The 20,322-nt window shown below is 42.5% G+C and overlaps 2 protein-coding genes across 4 annotated transcripts in view; both read right to left on the bottom strand.

Moving 5' to 3' along the window:
- The window catches only part of spmap2 (sperm microtubule associated protein 2), a 246,595-nt gene that overhangs the window by 188,898 nt on the left and 37,375 nt on the right, over positions 1 to 20,322 (bottom strand). The window lies entirely within an intron of this gene.
- On the bottom strand, positions 1,728 to 20,258 carry LOC132406577 (uncharacterized). The gene is made up of 2 exons (XM_059992397.1): positions 20,127 to 20,258; positions 1,728 to 9,694 (listed from the first exon to the last, which is right to left on the bottom strand). Exon 2 carries the CDS (start codon positions 4,095 to 4,097, stop codon positions 1,728 to 1,730), a length of 2,370 nt encoding a protein of 789 aa, XP_059848380.1. The 5' UTR covers positions 4,098 to 9,694; positions 20,127 to 20,258.

Raw genomic sequence — 20,322 nt, 5'->3', positions numbered from 1 at the left:
CTTTCAAATTAACATCCAGATAAACAATCAGCAATTACATTGTCACTCCCCTCTACATGTTGTATTTTAATATCGAATTCCTTTAATTCGATATTAAACAGACTCCAACTTAATAACCTCCTATTTTTATTTTTCACATTAGCCAAGAATACCAAAGAGTTGTGATCAGTATAAACAATTAATGGTCTCTGTGCTGCACAGATGTAGACCTCAAAATGCCGAATTGCCAAGATAATTGCCAACAATTCTTTCTCCACAGTGGAGTAATTTCTCTGATGCACATTGAACTTTCGAGAGAAATACGCCACTGGGTGTTCCACTCCATCCCCTGCTTTCTGCAATAGGACTGCCCCAGCAGCCTCATCACTTGCATCAGTCGCCAGGGAGGAAGATTTCAAGAGATCAGGTGCTTTTAACACAGGGTGGTGGCACAGTATGGTTTTCAACTTCTCAAAAGCTTCCTGACAAGGACTGCTCCACTCAAATTTTTCTTCCTTCTGTAAGAGCTTTGTAAGCAGGAGGGCAATGTCCACAAAGTTCTTACAAATTTTCCGATAGTACCCCACCATGCCCAAAAACCTACTCAATGCGCCTCTTATTTGTTGGGACGGGAACCTTGGAAATAGACTGTACTTTAGCCTGTACAGGAGCCAATTGCCCCTGTCCTACCACATACCCCAGGTACGTGATCGTGGCATGGCCATACTCACGCTTTGCGAGGTTCACTGTGAGGTGGGCTGCAGACATTCATTTAAACAGTTTCTCCCCAGCTTCAATGTGCTCATCCCAAGTGTCACCCCAAACTACTACATCATCAGTGTAAGCCTTTGTGTTTGTTAACCCTTTAATCACAGTGTCAATCATTCTCTGAAATGTCCCTGGAGCATTTTTCATTCCAAATGGCAACACATTGTATTCATAAAACCCTGATTGTGTGACAAAGACTGAACTTTCTCGAGCCCTGTCAGTCAAAGGAACACACCAGTATCCCTTTAGCAGGTCAATCTTAGTGATGTATCTCGCTTTACCCACTTTATCAATATAATCATCCACCCTGGGGATAGGGTAAGCATCTGATTGTGTGATGGCTTTCACCTTTCTGTAATCTGTACAGAATCTTATACTACTGTCCAGTTTTGGTACAACCACGCATGGAGATGCCCATGCAGAGGAAGATTCACAAATAATACCAGCAGCTAGCATATGCTCAATTTCTTTTTCCACTAGCTTGCTCTTTTCCAAATTCATCCAATAAGGGAATTGTTTAATCGGCTGGGCTGAGGTAACAATAACATCATGCTCTGTTACTTTGCACCTTCTGGGAACATCTGGGCATAAATCTGCATGCCGGTTAATTAGCTGTGTCAGTTGCTCTCCTTGTTCAGGCTCCAAGTGACTGACTTTAACAGCAAAGTTGGCCAAAATAACAGAGTTCTCTAGTCTGGTGGGTACTATGCTTATCTTTTCAAAACGCTTGGACCCCTCCTTATCAATCTTTTCTGCCTCATCAGTCTTTGTGACAGCGCTGACCACCGTGAGGGTCGCGTCATATTAATGTGAACCAACTGGCTAGGCTTTCGTCTATCAGGAGTTACGATCAGATAATTCAGAGAGTATACTTTCTTAATCAATTTGTACGGCCCTTGAAACCTCGCCTGTAGGGGGTTGGTAACTACAGGGAACAGGACCAAAACCTTATCGCCCACTTGAAATTCTTGCTCTCGGGCTCATTTATCATACCATTGTTTCATTTTAGTCCTTGAGTCTTTAAGATTTTGCTTCGCAAACTCGCAAAATTTATGGAGCCTTTCACGGAACCTCAAAACATAGTCAATCACATTGACTTGCACATTCGGACTAGACCATTTTTCTTTGAGTACGGTTAAAGGTTCTCTGGGCCTGTGACCAAAAACGAGCTCAAATGGACTGAACCCCAGAGATTCCTGAACCGTGTCCCTCACTGCAAATAACAGAAGTGGTATTGCATCATCCCAGTCATGAGTGTTTTCCTGACAGTAAGTTTTAATCATAGTCTTTAAAGTTGCGTGGAATCCTTGAGATTCCGGGTGGCATGCAGAGGCTAGAATTTGTTTAACTCCCATCTGTGTCAAAATTTGCTGAAATGCACGGGACGTGAAGGTACTCCCTTGATCTGACTGTATCTCTCTAGGTAACCCTACCGTGGTGAAAAATTTATTGAGTGCCTTTACTACCGCAGGAGTTCTAATGTTCCCCAGGGGCACAGCCTCTGGGAATCGAGTAGCAGCACACATCATGGTCATGATGTACTGCCGCCCGCTCGCAGTTCTAAGCAAAGGACCCACAAAATCCACAATGATTCGGAAAAAAGGCTCCCCAAAGGTGGGTATCGGTCTGAGAGGTGCCTTAGGGATAACCTGATTTGGCTTTCCTAACACCTGACAAGTATGGCACCTTTTACAATAGTCAACAATATCCTTCCTCATATTTGGCCAATAAAAATCTTTCATAACCCTATCTACTGTCTTCCTTACTCCCAAATGTCCACCTAGAGGTCCCTTGTGAGCCAGGTTCAAAATTTCATCCCGATAAACCTTCAGAACCACTACCACCGCCCAGTCCTCATTGACTGGCACTGTGGTTGGCCTCCACTTCCTCATTAACACTCCCCCCTTCAGATAGTATCCCCCTGGTTCCTTATCAATCTCTAGCTCAGAAAGAGCTGATTCGTTCAATGCCACAAGCTCCTCATCACGACTCTGTTCCTTTATAAAATCCCTCCTTGCTAATGGTAGATCTACCTCCTCTCCTTTACTCTCCTTAACCCCACTATCCTTTTCCTTCTCCTCCGGTAACTCCTTTTCATACAAGGTTGGCAAAAATGTCTCCACTAAATCAACCCTGGACTCATTTAAACTGTCTCCTTTCTCAGCCGCCTTTCTAGACATGCTGCGAGTGATTGCGCATGTGGGATAAATCTTGGAATCTATGGGCGGGTCCTCAGCACTTACAGGCTTACTTGTTAATTCCACTGCTGAATACACATCACCACCTGCTAGATCTTTACCAAGTAGGACGTCCACGCCATCCATCGGCAGTTTCGACCGCACCCCTATTTCGACTGGTCCAGACACCAGGTCATATTTCAGAAACATCCTGTGCAAAGGTACGGCCTCGGTCCCATTTCCGATACCTCTTAACACAACCTCCCCCGTCTCAATCTCAGGACCAAAGTCTAACATCTTCCTTAGAATCAGTGACTGATCAGCCCCAGTATCTCTCCAGATCCGCACTGGAACTGGGGTTTCTCCTTCCTTCACAGACACTGTCCTTTCTGAGATAAACTTCTCACGCCCCTCTTGTGCTCTATCTAACTTTGCCTTCCCCATCGATCTGTTAACCGACTCAATGCAACCAGTTGGGACTGCCGTTTTCCCTTTTCCTGTCTCCTTCTTCGGAACAAAACACTTAGATGCTATATGACCAGCTTTCCCACAATTATAACACGTAAAGTTGGGAACCTTCCTGCCAGCCTGATTTTCCTCCTCCTTACCTTTTCCACTAGCTCCTGGCTTATTTTCTGCCTTAGCCAGTGGGCTTTCTCTGGCATCCCTACTGCCTTTCTGGTAGCTCTTATTTAGGGAAAACTTTGTTTTGTGGGTTAAGGCATACTCGTCTGCTAATCTGGCAGTCGCAGACAGAGTCACTGTCTCCTTCTCATCCAAGTACGTCTTCATACTTTCAGGGATACAACCTTTGAACTGCTCCATCAGTATTAACTGTAGCAGTTTATCATAATCTCCAATGACCCCTTTTGAGGCACACCAACGCTCACAATACATTTGCATCTCACGGGCAAACTCTAAATACGTGTGGTTCCACGGCTTTCTCAAGTTCCGGAACTTCTGCCTGTATGCCTCTGGCACCAACTCGTAACTCCTCAGTACAGCCCTTTTTAATTCCCCATAATCCTTAGACTTATCCATAGACAATGCCAAATATGCTTGCTGAGCCTTCCCCCTAAGTACACTCTGTAACAGAACAGCCCATTTCCCCTTAGGCCAGTTCTGATTCACAGCCACATTCTCAAAATGAAGAAAGAACTTATCGACATCCATCTCCTCGAATGGAGGTACTAACTGGATCTCCTGACCAATCTTGAACCCCTAATTTGGGTTTGCTACCCGGTCTCTTCCCTGCAATGCCTTTAACCTCTCCATTTCCAGCGCAAACTGCCTCTCTTTCTCTCTGTCCTCCCTCTGCCTATCAGCTTCTTCTCTCTGCCTTGCAGCTTCTATTTCCTTTATCTGGAATATCTGGAGCTCATGCTCCCTTTCCTTCTTCTCCGCAGCCAACCTTAATCTTTCTATCTGTATCTGAAGCTCACCCTCGACTGGTTTTTTCTCAGGGAACAGGTCCAATACATCTGACATGAACACACCCTCAGATATGTAATGCACAGCTATTGCTCTGTGAATATCCAACTTGCTCATCAACGATTTCACCGCCGAGAGATTTAATCATTTTGCAACACTCACTAATTCGGCCTTCTTGCCATCCTCTAATGCCCCCGAAGTCGGGTCTTTTAAAAATTTGTCAATTTCCATCTCTGCTGGTTTCCCATCTGGTTATCCACACAACCAGATCAGATAAGGGACTTTTATCCCAATTCACTGCCCCCCAAATTGGGGCTCAATTGGTGAGCCCCCAATTTGTTACATACCCCATAACTGGGTGTCTGACCAGCAGAGAAAGAAGAATCCATTGGAGTCTGGTGGTACCAAACTAAAGGTGTTTATTAGTAAACTACACAATACAATATCAAAAATGCAAATATACATATAAAACAAGTTAGCAGTAATAAACCTAAAAGTGTAGGAATAATAATAATAAATAATAAACAAGCTCTATTGATGTCTAGGGGTAAATGAATTGTCATAGGAAAGTATAGAGTTCAGTTTATAAATGCTGAGGTGGTTATGGTGTTTGTATTGAAATCGTTGGAGAGAGAGAGAGAGAGAGCGAGATGTAAGCAACAGCTGCGGCAGGCAAACCCTTTAGTGGCTTTCTTATTCCATCATATTGTTGTAGCCATTCAGTTATGACTCCTCTGTTCTTCAGCTAGACCGTTCTTCTGTGGTGGACTCATCATTCTGGCATGAGTGGACACACACACAAGTCCCCACTGGCCCTGCTGTAACACTGTGAGCTTTACTGACTGATCTCCTGGTTCGGTCTCTGAAACCCCCACTTTTCTGTGGGTTCCCAACACTCAGTCAGTTTCCACTGGTGTGTCTGAAGGGTATCTCTCCAGACCTGTCTTTTTATCCCCACTCACGGGGTCTCAGCTATCCATCAACTCTGAAAGACTGTGTCCATCAAATCAGGCCACTCCTGCTGTCTCCTGAGGAACGTTAACGAGCAAAGTAAAGTCCTTGTAGTGGAAGGTAAATAATCCAGGAAGAGTCATAATACAGTAAATCAACAGTCTCTCTCCCCCTCTTATCTGTAGCAGATGTTCTTGCCTGGGCTTTATCTCTCTCTCTCATGAGCAGCATAGCAACAGCAATAGTTCGTAGTTCTCGGGGGGGGGGGGGGTTGGGAATGGTTAACTCTGCACCCATTGACCATCAGGTCTGCTCATCACTCATAACAGAGATGATATAAGATCTAAGCAGCATTATATTGAATCCATCTTTGTAAAGATTAGGAATAACAAAAGGGAAAAAATTACTGGTGTGAGTTATCTATTGGCCACCAAATAGTAACATTACAGTGGCACAGGCAATAAACCGAGAAATATCCGAGGAATATAAGAATGGAACAGCAGTAATTGTGGGGGACTTTAACTTGCACATGGACTGGGTGAATCAAGTTGGTCAAGGCAGTCTTGAGGAGGACTTCAAGAATTCATCCATGATAGATTTCTTGAACAGCATGTTACTGAACCTCAAGGGAATGTGCCATCTTAGATCTGGTCCTGCGCAATGAACCAGGTCAAATTAGTGATCTTGTAGTTAGGGATCCTCTTGGAAAGAGTGATCACAGTATGACTGAGTTTCTCATACAAATGGAGGGCACAATAGTTTGATCGAAAACCAGCATATTATGCCTAAACAATGGAGACTACAATGGGATAAGGGAGGATTTGGGAACACAAGCTATATGGTGGGACAGTTGAGGAACAGTGAAAGACTTTCAAAGAGATTTTTCACAGTGCTCAACAAAAGTATATTCCAGTTAAGAGCAAGGACAGTAAGGATGGGCAGACCCCATCTAAGGCAATATAAGAAGGCATCAAACTAAAAGCTCCTGCATACAAAGTCACCAAGAGTAGTGGGAAACTGGAAAATTGGTAAGACTTTAAAAAGCAACAAAGAACCACCAAAAAGAGCAATAAAAAAAAGGGAAGATAGATTATGAAAATAAACTAGCTCAATATATAAAAACAGATAGTAAAAGTTTTATAATTAAATAAAGCGGAAAAGGTTGGCTAAAGTGAGTGCAGGTACTTTGGAAGACGAGAAGAGGGAATTGATATTGGGTAATGAGGAAATGACAGAGGCTTTGAATGAGTATTTGGTGTTGGTCTTCACGGTGGAGGACACATCTAACATACCAAAGAGAAATTTTATGGATGCAATGGGAGGTGAGGACCTTGATACAATAGCTATCACTAAAGAGGTAGTGCTGAGCAAACTTGTGGGGCTGAAAATAGATAAGTCCTCTGGTCCTGATGGAATGCATTCCAGGGTACTGAAAGAATTGGCAGAAGTTATTGTAGAGGCTTTGATGATAATTTACCAAAATTCTCTGGACTCTGGTCAGGTCCTGGCAGATTGGAAGACGGCAAATGTAACACCACTGTTCAAAAGAGGATGTAGACAAAAGGCAGGTAACTATAGGCCAGTAAGTTTAACATCTGTAGTTGGGAAAATGCTTGAAGCTATCATTAAGGAAGAAATAGTCTGGAAAGAAATGGATCCATCAGGCAGACGCAGCATAGATTCAGCAAAGGTAGGTCCTGTTTGACAAACTTACTGGTTCGTTGAGGAGATAATCAGTGCAGTGGATAGAGGGATGTTATTTACTTGGATTTCCAGAAGGCATTTGATAAGGTGCCGCATAAAAGACTTATCCATAAGATAGGAATGTATAGAGATGGGAGGGATGTAGTAGCATGGATTTTGGTTAACGAATAGAAAGTCCAGAGTTATGATACATGGGTATTACTCTGGTTGGGTATCAGTGGTGAGCGGTGTGCTGCAGGGGTCAGTGCTGGGCCCGCAACTGTTCATGATATAGATTAATGATCTGGAAGAGGGGACTGAGTGTAGTGTATCTAAGTTTGCAGATGATACTAAATTGAGTGGGAAGGCAAATTGTGCAGAAGGTATGGAGAGTTTGCAGGGAGAGATATATAGATTAAATGACTGGGCAGGGCTCTGACAGATGGAATACACTACTGGTAAATGTGAGGTCATCCACTTTGGAAAGAAAAATGGAAGATTAGATTATTATTGAAATGGTAAAGATTGCAGTATGCTGCTGTACAGAGGTTCTTGGGAGTGCTTGCACCTGAATCACAAAAGGTTGGTTTGCAGATGCAGCAGGCTATCAAGAAGGCAAATGGGATTTTGGCTTTCATTGCTGTGAGGCAAACAAATGGGATTTACATCAGAAGTAATTGTAGTGGCCAATTAACCTACCAAAAGGTTATTGAGATGTGGGTAGAAACCAGTGCACACATCCCTGCCACTGTCTGTAAGGAGTTTGTATGTTCTCCCTGTGACTGTGTGGGTTTCCTCCCACGGTCCAAAGATGCACAGGTTGGTAGGTTAATTGATCATTGTAAATTATCCTGTGATTAGGCTAGGGTTAAATTGGATGTTGCTGGTCAGCAATGGTTCAAAGGGCCTGAAGGGCCTATTCTGTGCTCTATCTTATTAAATAAGTAAGTAGATAAGAAACCCACATGTGCACCAGGAAAGTGTGTAAACTCTACATAGATTGCACCCAAGGTCAGGATTGAATCTGTGTCATTGGAGTTGTTTGTCAGCATCACTCTGTGCGGTTGCTGTTCATGCCAATATATCGTACTTAACTCTGTGCACCTTTTTCTAATTTGGTAAATTTCTATGTTGGTGTCTTTTTGAATGCCTTCTGCAAATCTAAATACATTACATAGACCATTTCCCCTTTTCATTACATTCTTGAAGAATGCATGCAAATTCTTCAAAGACAGTTTTAATTAATTCACAAGAAAACCAACTCCAATGAAGTTCACCTCTGTTTAATACCCTGTTGTGTTAGAAAACCATGGAATATGGCTATCTTGTGGCATAGTTGCCCATTCAATGCCCCAGGATCAGGTCTGTTACTTCACAACAACCATTAGGTTCTTGAAGAATCTACACTAATTACAATGCTGAGAATGATTTTCAATCTGCATTCTTGTAACGAAGTCATTTAACTGGCATTGAATTTCTGAATTCTTAGAAGGAATTGGTCAAATATGTACATACAATTCCACAAAGCATCTGGTGTTCAATGGTTTGTTGGAGAGGACAGTTAATATGCAATGGATGAAAAGGATGACAGAAGTTTAAAGGTTAAAATTTACCTTTATTTATCACGTGTACATTGAAACATACACTGAAATGTGTCATTTGAGTCATCATTTGGGGTAGCCTGCAAGTATAACCATAGCATGCCCACAAGGCACTAACCTTAATCCGTATGTTTTGTTGTGGAATGTGGAAGTAAACTGGAGCACCCAGAAAAAACCCATGCAATCACAGGGAGAACGTACAAACTCCTTACAGACAGTGGCAGGAATTAAATGCTGATTTTCCAATCGCTGGTGCTGTCAGGCATTATGCTAACCACTACATTACTGTGCTGCTTTGAGTTGGAATCAGGTCAGATGTTATGAGTTTCCCATTACATTGCCAATTACCACATAGAATTATGGGACAAACATCTGCTGACTTAGTAGTGGGTATGTATATCAGAATGCATTTTAATTTGATAAAGGCGGAGCTTGGTGCTTGTGTGTGTGTTCTGAACAAGCAAACAGAAGAGCCAATATGATGCCAGATATTGGAACTGCCATTTTGAAGAGACACACTCAATGTTTTAGGGACAGCATCTCCTCACCACCATCAGATTTCTGAATGGATAATCAACCCATATACACTACCTCAGTATTTTTTTTTCTTTTTGCACCACCTATTTCATTTAATTTTATATAAACAACATTTTTCACAACATATGCCAGTGATTTTATACCTGATTCGGATTCTGTTTCTGATCCTGTCAGATATCACAGGAAGCATCTGCTTATCAAGACACTTCATTGATGTAGAGGGCCAGTGTCATTTATGGTTCATCTGGATAAGAGATGAAGCGTCATCAAGACTACGTAAAGCACTGCATGTCAGTCATCAAAAGAACCAGCTGAGTATCAGCTGGAGGCAAAAGTTTTCTCACCTGTAATGAAGGAGGACAAGAGATGTCACCACATACTGCAGACGTCCCAGCGTAAACTCGGACATTCCTGATGGACAAGGTAGCTTGAATTTCTAATATGGAAATGTCAGTTGCAGTTTTGTTGTAGAATCTTAATCTTTTAATCAGATTTTCATTCCCATTAAACAGGGAGATACCCTTCATGCTTTCAGCGATGTTGTGAATCTGTTGGTATCAGCTCCCTCTAGTGGTTAGATGACAACAGGATTGAAAGGTTTTATGGCAAAAACCACTAAAGTGTTAAACTATAAGTGCAGTTTCCACATTGTAATGCTCTGGAACTGAGGCGACTAAGCATGAATATGCAGTTTTTTTTTGCATCCTTTGTTGTACTTGCCAGGGCCCTTTTTTCCTTTTCAATTATCTCTTCTTTCTCTGCCATGTTGGCTTTTTCATATCCTGTTCCCCACCACCTCTTCTCTGCTTTCTCTTTTCTGGCTCTTACCATCTATCTTAGACCATGCAATAACTTCAGTGGTGAGCAGAAGCCAGGAAACTGAGTTATGACATTGATATCTGCATTATTTCGCTTAGCATTAGCACAGACGGAAGTGGGATGCCACAAATTTCCCTCATCAACTTAATAATACATTTATTTTATTTATAGTTATCCTTCCATTAAAATAGAAATAGTAAGAGAAATGTATTATGAATGTGAAACAATCTGAGATATGTGTATTAAATGTACAGAAGTTCAAGGTTCTGCTTGAAGCTTTTAATTTACATTGGTTTATGTTTGATGTTACAGTAGCTATTTTATTCTTAATAACTTTACTACTGTTTCACTTAAGAAACTTATTATCACAGAGAGGCAGCCATGCCCTTGAATCTGCCATGAGACCAGCCATTCATGGTTTGACTTACAGTTGCTGCCAATCACATTCACCGTGTCCAAGTTGGGAGAACTTTTTCAAAATGGAGCCGGTAACAAAGGTAACATCTAATGGGGGAGACTGTGGGTTACACATTAAAGATTAATTTTACAGGAGAACTAACTGTCTGAATTCATCTAAATCTTCTTAACTTTGTGTATGTTTGCTTGTGCCAGAAGAGTACATTCACGGAGAATTGAAAGAACTTGAGAGTTTAAAAACTATGCTTTAATTTGACCCAGTTCTATTACTTTGACAAAAAGAATAATCTTTCTGTCCTAATACTTCAGACAAAGAATCACACTTCTTAAAAGCATATCCTAAAAAATCTGAGTACACACTGAATTTGAATTTTCACGGATAACTTGAATGGTCACCAATTACTCCTGTTATCTAGAATCCAGGAGTAATAATTGTTTTCAAGAGAAAATCTGCAGATGCTGGAAATCCAAGCAACACACACAAAATGCTGAGTTGCTCCAGCATTTTGTGTGTATTGTTTGATGTAATAATTGTTTTTCCCTGAATCTCCATAAAATATCTTTCAGAGACAGCTCATATGTCAAAACTGTGAACTGTGAACACTGACAACTGTCTGGCTGGGCACAGATTAAGCACCATCTATAAATTTGCTATGACACAACTACTGTTGGCAGAATTTCAGATGGTGACGAGGAGGCAGACAGGAGTGAGATAGGTCAGCTGGCTGAGTGGTGTTGCAGACTTTGCTCTCAATGACTGTGGCCGCGATACAGAAAATTGGATGGTATGTTGCCTCCTATGTTCCAGGATCAGGGATGTCTCAGATCGGGTCCAAGACATTCTAAAGTGGGAGAACAAGCAGCCAGAAGTCTTGGTATGTATTGGCACCATGGATATTGCTAGGAAAGGGGAGGAGATCCTGAAGAGAGAATTTAGGGAGCTAGGTAGAAAAGTGAAAAGCAGAACCTCAAGGGTAGTAATCTCCAGATTGCTGCCCATGCCATGCACCAATGAGGGTAAGAATAGGATGATTTGGCAGATGAATGCATGGCTGAGGAATTAGTGCAGTGGGCAGGAGTTTTGACTTTTGGAAAATTGGGATCTCTTCTTGGGAAGGTACAAAATGGATGGTTTACACCTGAACCCAAGTGGGGGGCGGGCAGGCATTATCCTTGTGGGAAGGTTAACTAGAACTGTTGTGAAAGGTTAAATCTAATTTGGCAGAGGGGTAGGAAACTGAATAACAGTGCTGAGGATTGGGCAGTTGGTATACAAGCAGACACAATGAGTAATAACATTGTAAGGAAGGACAGGCAGATGATAAAGCAAAATTGCAGTCAGTGGGATGAGTTGCAGTGTAACAGGGTGACCAAATTGAAAAGTGATGAATACAGGACTGAAGGTGCTATATTTGAACACATGCAGTGCACGGAAAAAAGTAGGCAATCTTGTAGTGCAGATGGAGATTGCCTGGTGTGATGATGTGGGCATCACTGAGTTGTGGCTGAAAGAATATTATAGTTGGAAGCTTAACATGCAAGGATACACACTGTATTAAAAGGATAGGCAGATAGGCTGAGGGGGTGGCATGGCTCAGTTGGTTAAAAAAAATGAAATCAAATCTTTAGAAAGTGGTGACATAGAATCAGAAGTAGAATCTTTGTGTTTAGAGTTAAGAAACTGCAAGGGCAAAAAGACCCAGATGAAAGTTAAATACAGGCCTCAGAACAGTAGCCTGGATGTGGGCTACAAATTATAATGGGAGCTGGAAAAAGCAAATCAAAAGGGTAATGTCACAATAGTCATCAAATATTTCAATATGCAGGTAGATTAGGAAATCAGGTTGGTACTGTATCCCAAGAGAGAGAGTTTGTAGAATGATAACGAGGTAGATTTTTAGAGCAGTTTGTGGTTGAACCCAATAGGGGAAAGGCTGTTCTGGATGGGGTGCAGAGCAATGAACCAGGTTTGATTAGCGAGCTTATGGCAAAGGAACTTTTAGGAGAGAGTGATCATAATATGATGGAATTCACTCTGCAGTTTGAGAGGGAGAAGCTAAAATCAGGTGTCCCAGTATTACAGTGGAGTAAAGAAAATTACAGAGGCATGAGAGAGGAGCTGGCCAAACTTAACTGGAAGGGGGCACTAGCAGGAATGACGGCAGAGCAGCAACGGCTGTTGTTTCTGGGAGCAATTTGGAAGGCGTAGGATAGACATATCCAAAAGAAGAAGACATATTCTAAAGGCAGGATGATACAACCGTGGCCGTCAAGTCAAAACTAACATATCAGAGGACATATAATAGAGCAAAAATTAGTGGGAAATTAGAGAATTGAGAAACTTAAAAATCAAAAGGCAACTAAAAAACCCAGAAGGGAAAGATGAAATATGAACGTAAACTAGGCAATAATATCAAAGAGGATACCAAAAGATATTTCAGATGTATGAAGAGTAAAAGAAAGGAGAGAGTAGATACCAGACTGCTGTAAAATTACACTGGAGGGGTAGTAATGGTAGAACAAGGAAATGGCGGAAGAACTGAATAAGTATTTTGTATTGTCTTCACTGTGGCAGTATGCTGAAAGTTCAAGAATGAGCGTAGTTCCTATATTATGGAGAAGGTGTTAAGAAAACTGAAAGATTTGAAGGTAGGTAAATCACCTGGACAAGTTGGATTACACCAAAGGGTTCTGAAAGAGGTAACTGAAGAGATTGCAGAGGCATTAGTAATGATCTTTAAAGAATCATTGGATTCTGCAGTGAATTCTGGAGGACTGGAAAATTCCAAATGTCACTCCACTCTTCAAGAAGGGAGGGAAACAGAAGAAAGCAAATTTTAGGCTAATTAGCCCAACCTCAGATGTTGGGAAAATGTTGGAATCAATTGATAAGGATGAGGTCTCGGGGTACTTGAAGGCACATGATGAAACAGGCTAAAATCAGTATGGTTTCCTTATAGGAAATTTTTGCCTGACAGATCTGTTGGAACTCTTTGAGGAAATAACAATCAGGATAAACAAAGCAGAATCGGTGGATGTTGTGTACTTGGATTTTCAGAAGGTCTTGATAAGGTGCCACACATGGGGCTGCATAGCAATGGTGTTACAGGAAAGATACAAGCATGGATTGAACATTGCCTGACTGGCAGGAGACAAAGTGGGAATAATAGGAGCCTTTTCTAGTTGTCTGCCATTAACCTGTGGTGATCCACAGAGGTCAGTGTTGGGACTACTCTTTTTTACTTTGTATGTCAATGATTTGGATGACATAATTGATGGCTTTGTGGCCAAGTTTGCAGACAATACGAATATAGCTGGAGGGGCAAGTAGTGTGAAGGAAACGGAGAAGCTACAGAAGGAATTAAACTGATTAGGAGAATGGGCAAAGAAGTGGCAGAAAGAATACAGAGTCAGGAAGTGTATGGTCATGCACTTCGGTAGAACAAATAAAAGAGCAGACTATTTTCTAAATGGGGAAAAAAAATCAATACTCCAAGGTATAAAGGGACCTGGGAGTCCTTGTGCAGAATTCCCTAAATGTTAACTTGTGGGTTGAGTCAGTGGTGAGGAAGGCATTGTTAGCATTCATTTCAAGATGACTAGAAAATGAAAACAAGGATGTAATGCTGAACCTTTATAAGGCACTGGTGAGTCCTCACTTGGAGTATTGTGAGCAGTTTTGGGCCCCTTCTCTTAGAAAGAATGTGCTGACATGGAAGAGAGTTCAAAGGAGGTTCACAAAAATGATTTTGTGAATGAAAGGCTTTTCATATAAAAACATAGAAACATTGAAACAGAAAACCTACAACACATACAGGCCCATTGGCCCACAATGCTGTGCCAAACATGTACTTACTTTAGAAATTACCTAGGGTTACCCATAGCCCTCTGATTTTCTCAGCTCCATGTACCTATCCAGGAGTGTCCAGCTGGAATGAGGAGGGATCTCATAGAAACCCATTGAATATTGAAAGCCCTAGATAGAGTGAATGTGCAGAGGATGTTTCCTGTAGTGTGGGACTGTAGGACCTGAAGCCATAATCTCAGAAAAGGAGGACAACCAATTAGAATGGAGATAAGGAGGAGTATCTTGAGCCAGATGGTGGTGAATCTATATAATTCATTACCACAGGCAGCTATGGAGGCCAAATCGTTGGGTGTATTTAAGGCAGAGGTTGATAAGTTCTTGATTAGTCAGGACATGAAAGGTTGAGGGGGAGAAGGCATCAGATGGGGCTGAGAAGGAAATGGATCAGCCATGATGAAACCCAGATAAGAGCGAGGTGGTTCATTTTGGTAGGTCAAATATGATAGCAGAATATAGCATTCATGGTAAGACTCTTGGCATTGTGGAGGATCAGAGGGATCTTGGGGTCCAAGTCCATAGGACACTCAAAGCAGCTGCGCAGGTTGACTCTGTGGTTAAGAAGGCATACGGTGCATTGGCCTCCATCAATCGTGGGATTGAGTTTAGGAGCTGAGAGGTAATGTTACAGCTGTATAGGACCCTGGTCAGACCCCACTTGGAATACTATGCTCAGTTCTGGTCACCTCACTACAGGAAGGACATGGAAACCATAGAAAGGATGCAGAGGAGATTTACAAGGATGTTGCCTGGATTGGGGAGCATGCCTTATAAGAATAGGTTGAGTGAACATGGCCTTTTCTCCTTGGAGTGACAGAAGATGAGAGGCGACCTGATAGAGGTGTGCAAAATAATGACAGGCATTGATCGTGTGGATAGTCAGAAGCTTTTCCCCGGGCTGAAATGGCTAACACGAGAGGGTACAGTTTTAAGGTGCTTGGAAGTAGGTACAGAGGAGATGTCAGCAGTAAGTTTTTCACGCAAAGAGTGGGGAGTGTGTGGAATGGGGTGCCGGCGGCAGTGGTGGAGGCGGAAACGATAGGGTCTTTTATTACTCTCCTGGATGGCTATGTGGAGCTTAGAAAAATAGAGGGCTATGGGTAAAGTCTAGGTAGTTCTAAGGTAGGGATATGTTCGGCACAGCTTTGTGGGCCAAAGGGCCTGTACTGTGCTGTATGTTTTCTATGTTTCTAAATGACAGAGCACACTCGATGTGTAGAATGGCCTAATTCTGCCCCTATGTCTTTATGCTCTTATGGTTAGTAAGACTAAGGACTTGATTGGGGACTTCAGGAAGGGGAAGTCAAGGGAACACACACCAGTACTCATTGAGTGGAAAGGATGAACTGTTTCAAGTTCTTGAATATCAATCAACATCTCTGAAGATCTATCCTAGGCCCAACATATTGATGCAATCACCAAGAAGACATGACAAGACATAATGAAACCTTATTTCATTAAGGTTTTGAGGAGACATGGTAGGTGACCAAAGACACTCACTAATTTCTACAGATGCATCACAGAGACTATTCTAACCAGTTGTTTCACTATCTACTAACGAGGGGCCACTGCACAGGATCAGAAAAAAGTTACAGAAAGTTGTAAACACAGCCATCTTCACCACAAGCAGTAGCCTCCCCAGCACCCAAGACAGCTTCAAAATGTGACAATTTATAAAGATAGCATCCATCATTAAGGACCTCCATCATCCATGGTATGCCCTCTTCTCATTGTTACCATCAAGTAGATGGTACAGGAGCCTGAAAACACACACTCAATGTTTTAGGAACAGCTTATTCTCCTCCACCATCAGATTTCTGAATGGGCAGTGAACCCATGAACATTACACTATTTTTCCCTCTCTTTTTGCAGTATTTATTCATCTAAGATTATAAGATATAGGAGCAGTATTAGGCCCTTTGGCCCATCAGGTCTGACCCAACATTTCATCATGGCTGATCAAATTCTCTCAGCCCCAATCTCCGGCCTCCCTCGCCCCACCCCATATCCCTTCATGCCCTGACCATTCAAGAACCTATCAACCTCTGCCTTAAATATACATAATGACTTGGTCTCCACAGCTGCCTGTGGCAAAGAATTCCACAGATTCACCACTCTTTGACTAAAGAAATTCTTCCTCATCTCCATTCTAAAAGGACACTGCTCTATTCTTTGCTGTGTCTTCTGGCCTTAGACTCTCCCACCAAAGGAAATATCCTCTCTACATCTACTCTATCAAGGCCTATCACCACTTGATAGGTTTCAGTTAGGTCACCACTCACTCTTCTAAATTCAAGTGAATAGAGGCCCAGAGCCATAAAATGCTCTTCATATGACAAGCCATTTAATCCTGGAATAATTTTTCAGAATTTCCTTTGAACACTCTCTAGTTTTAGCACATCCTTTCTAAGATACGGGGCCCAAACCTGCACACAATACTCCAAGTGAGGCCTCACCAGAGTTGTATATCTTTGCTTTTTTATTCTAGCCCTCTTGAAATGAATGCTAACATCAATTCCTTTATCCCAGTCATTGACACATAACATCGAAAGAATTGGTCCCAACACAGAACCCTGTGGAACACCACTAGTCACCAGCAGCCAACCAGAAAAGGCTCCATTTATTCCAACTCTCTGCCTCCAGCCAATCACCACTGCTTTATCCAATCTGGAATCTTTCCTGTAATATCATCGACTCATAGCCTCTTGGCACCTTTTCAAAGGCCTTCTGAAAATCCAAATGCATAAAATCAACCAATTCTCCTTTGTCTATCCTGCTTGTTATTTCTTCAAAGAATTCCAACAGATGTGTCAGACAAGATTTTCCCTTGAGGAAACCATGCTGACTATGGCCTATTTTATCATGTGCCTCCAAATACCCCCAAACCACATCCTTATCAATTGACTCCAACATCTTCCCAGCAACTGAGGTTGGACTAACTCACCTATAATTTCCTTTCTTCTGCATCTCTCCTTTCTTGAAGACAGAAGTGACATTTGCAATTTTCCAGTTTTCCAGAACCATTCCAGAACCTAGTGATTCTTGAAAGATCATTACTAGTGCCTCCACAATCTCTTCAGCACCACATTCAGAACCCTGGAGGGGTACACCATCTGGTCCAGGTGACTTACCTACCTTCAGACCTTTCAGTTTCCAAAAAACCTTCTCTAGTTATGGTAACTTCACACGCTTCATGACCTCTGACACCTGAAACTTCAACCATACTGCTAGTGTCTTCCACAATGAAGACTAACGCAAAATACTTATTCAGTCAGTCCGCTATTTCCTTATCCCCCATTACTACCTCTCAAGCATCGTTTTCCAGTGGTACGATATCCACCCTCGTCTCTGGTTGTGGATTACAGGAGGAATGGAGACAGGTTAACCCATATTGACATCAATGGATCTGGGGTTGAGAGCGTAAACAGCTTCAAGTTCCTCGGCATCCACATCACCGAGGACCTCACGTGGTCTCTACACATCAGCTGTGTGGCAAAAAAGGCACAACAGCGCTTCTTTCACCTCAGATGGTTGAGGAAGTTTGGTATGGGCCCCCAAATCCTAAGAACTTCCTACAGGGCACAACTGAGAACATCCTGACTGGCTGCATCACTGCCTGGTATGGGAACAGTACCTCCCTTAATTGCAGAACTCTGCAGAGAGTGGTGCAGACAGCCCAGCACATCTGTAGATGTGAACTTCCCATGATTCGGGACATTTACAAGGACAGGTGTGTAAGAAGGGCCTGTAGGATCATTGGGAACCCAAGCCATTCAAACCACAAACTGTTCCAGCTGCTACCATCCAGGAAGTGGTACTGCAGCATAAAAGCCAGAACCAACAGCTTCTTCCACCAGGCCATCAGACTGATGAACTCACACTGATTTGAGTGTACTCTATATTACATTGACTGTTCTATTTATTGTAATTATTATAAATTACTATTATTGCACATTGCATATTTAGATAGAGACATAACATAAAGATTTTTACTCATGTATGTGAAGGATGTAAGAAATAAAGTCAATTCAATTCAATTTGCTCTTTATGTATCTGAAGAAACTTTTGGTATACTCTTTAACATTATTGGCAAGCTTACATTTGTATTTCATCTTTACCTTCTTAATGACTTTTTTAGTGGCTTTTGTTGGTATTTAAAAGCTTCCCAATCCCTTAACTTCCCATTTATTTTTGCTCTATTATTTGCACTCTTTTTGGCTTTTATATTGGCTTTGACTTCCTTGGTTAGCCATGGTTGTGTCACCATGCCTTTAGAATACTTCTTCCTCTTTGGGATGTATATACCCAGTGCCTTCTGAATTGCTCCCAGAAATTTCAGCCATTGCTGCCCTTCCGATGTTCTTTTCCAATCAATTTTTTCCAACTCTTCTCTCATGCCTCTGTAGTTTCCTTTATCACACGGTACTACTAATACATCTGACTTTAGTTTCTCCTTCTCAAATTTCAGAGTAAATTCAATCATATTATGATCATTTTCCTCTAAGGGTTCTTTTTCCTTAAGCTCTCTAATCAATTCACAACACATTCAAATATAACTAGTCCTGTATACTCCTTTTTCAATTTTGTCTGCCTTTTACATTGCAACTCATCCTGTTGACTGCAATTTTGCCCTATCATCTGTCTCTCCTTGCTAGGAGTCTCACTCGACATTGCCTCCGTTTGTAAACCAACTACTTCATCTTCTGCGCTATTACTCTGGTTCCCATCCTCCTGATAAATTAGTTTAAACACACCCAAACAACTCTAGCTGACCTGCCTGCAAGGATATTGGACCCCCTTTGGTTCAGGTGTAACCCGTCCCTTCTGTACAGGTTATATTTTCCCCAGTAGAGATCCTAATGAACCATAAATCTGAACCCCTGCCCCCTGCATCAGGACCTCAGCCACACATTCACCTGCCAAACCATCCTATTCTTACTGGCATGTGGCACAGGCATTAATCTAGAGATCACTACCCTGGAGGTCCTGTTTCTCAGCTTTCTACCCAGCTCACTAAAATCTCTCCCTCGAATGCCATGAACACGATCCGAGACATCCCTGATCCTGGCACCAGGGAAGCAACACACCATCCTGGTGTCCTTATTGCACCCACAAAACCTTGTTTCTGTTCCTCTGATTGAGGAACCTTCTACCAACACTGCAGTCCTCTTTGTCTCTGCTCATCTGAGCCACAGCACCAGACTCATTGCCAGAGACCCAGTCACTGTGGGTCTCCCCTGGTAGATTGTCCCCTCTAAAGTTATACACATATTATTGAGGGAAATGGCCACAGGTCTACTCTGCACTGGCTGTGTATTTCCCCTCCTTCTCCTGGCATTCACCTAGTGATGCACCATCAATAACTCTCTCTGAGACGTGAAGTCAAGATATCGGCTTTTATTGACTGGAAGAAAGAACAAGCAGTAGTTGACCACCATACTACATCCTGGAGAATGAGGGCCGGGCTCAGGCCTCAATCGCCTTTATACCGGGGTCTGTGGGAGGGGCCACAGGAGCAGTCAGCAGGGGGCGTGTCCAGACAGGTATATGTAGTTCACCACATTCATCCCCCCCTTTGTTTTAAAAGAGAGTCCCCATGGGGCGAAGTTTCTTACAAGTATATTTACAGGTTAAGTCTATCAGGTGGTTGAATCTGTCGCTGCGATCTACGTAGCACTGGCTGTGATTGCACAGGTGCCGGTGGTGATTGCACTGGAGATGGTGGTTGTGCTGGTTCCAGCCTAACTGTGTCAGCCCACTAGGCGTCAGTGATCCCTCATGCGTGTGTGAGGCGCCTGGTATATACGCGTACGAGACGCCCAGTATAGGAGTGTTGTGAGGAGTCTGTGTAGGGCTCAGTGTGCGCGGTGTCACCTCGCTTACAGGGTTCATAGTTACCGTGGAGTGTTTGGGGTAGTGGTCTGCTGCTCCTGCGAGCGCCAGGTCGCGGACAGAAACCGAGTCCTCCCGCCCATCAGGTAAGACCACGTAAGCATACTGGGGGTTCACATGTAGAAGGTGAACCCTTTCGACCAGCGGGGAGTATTTATTGCTCCTCACATGTTTCCGGAGCAGCACTGGCCCTGGGAATGTC

The sequence above is a fragment of the Hypanus sabinus genome, chromosome 16 (genome assembly GCF_030144855.1).
Source record: "Hypanus sabinus isolate sHypSab1 chromosome 16, sHypSab1.hap1, whole genome shotgun sequence".
Taxonomy (NCBI): Eukaryota; Metazoa; Chordata; class Chondrichthyes; order Myliobatiformes; family Dasyatidae; genus Hypanus; species Hypanus sabinus.
This window is presented reverse-complemented; position numbering and strand designations above follow the sequence as displayed.

Coding starts and splice junctions, on each gene's coding strand:
- LOC132406577 (XM_059992397.1), bottom strand. CDS start 4,097: ATGGATGTCGATAAGTTCTTTCTTCATTTTGAGAATGTGGCTGTGAAT.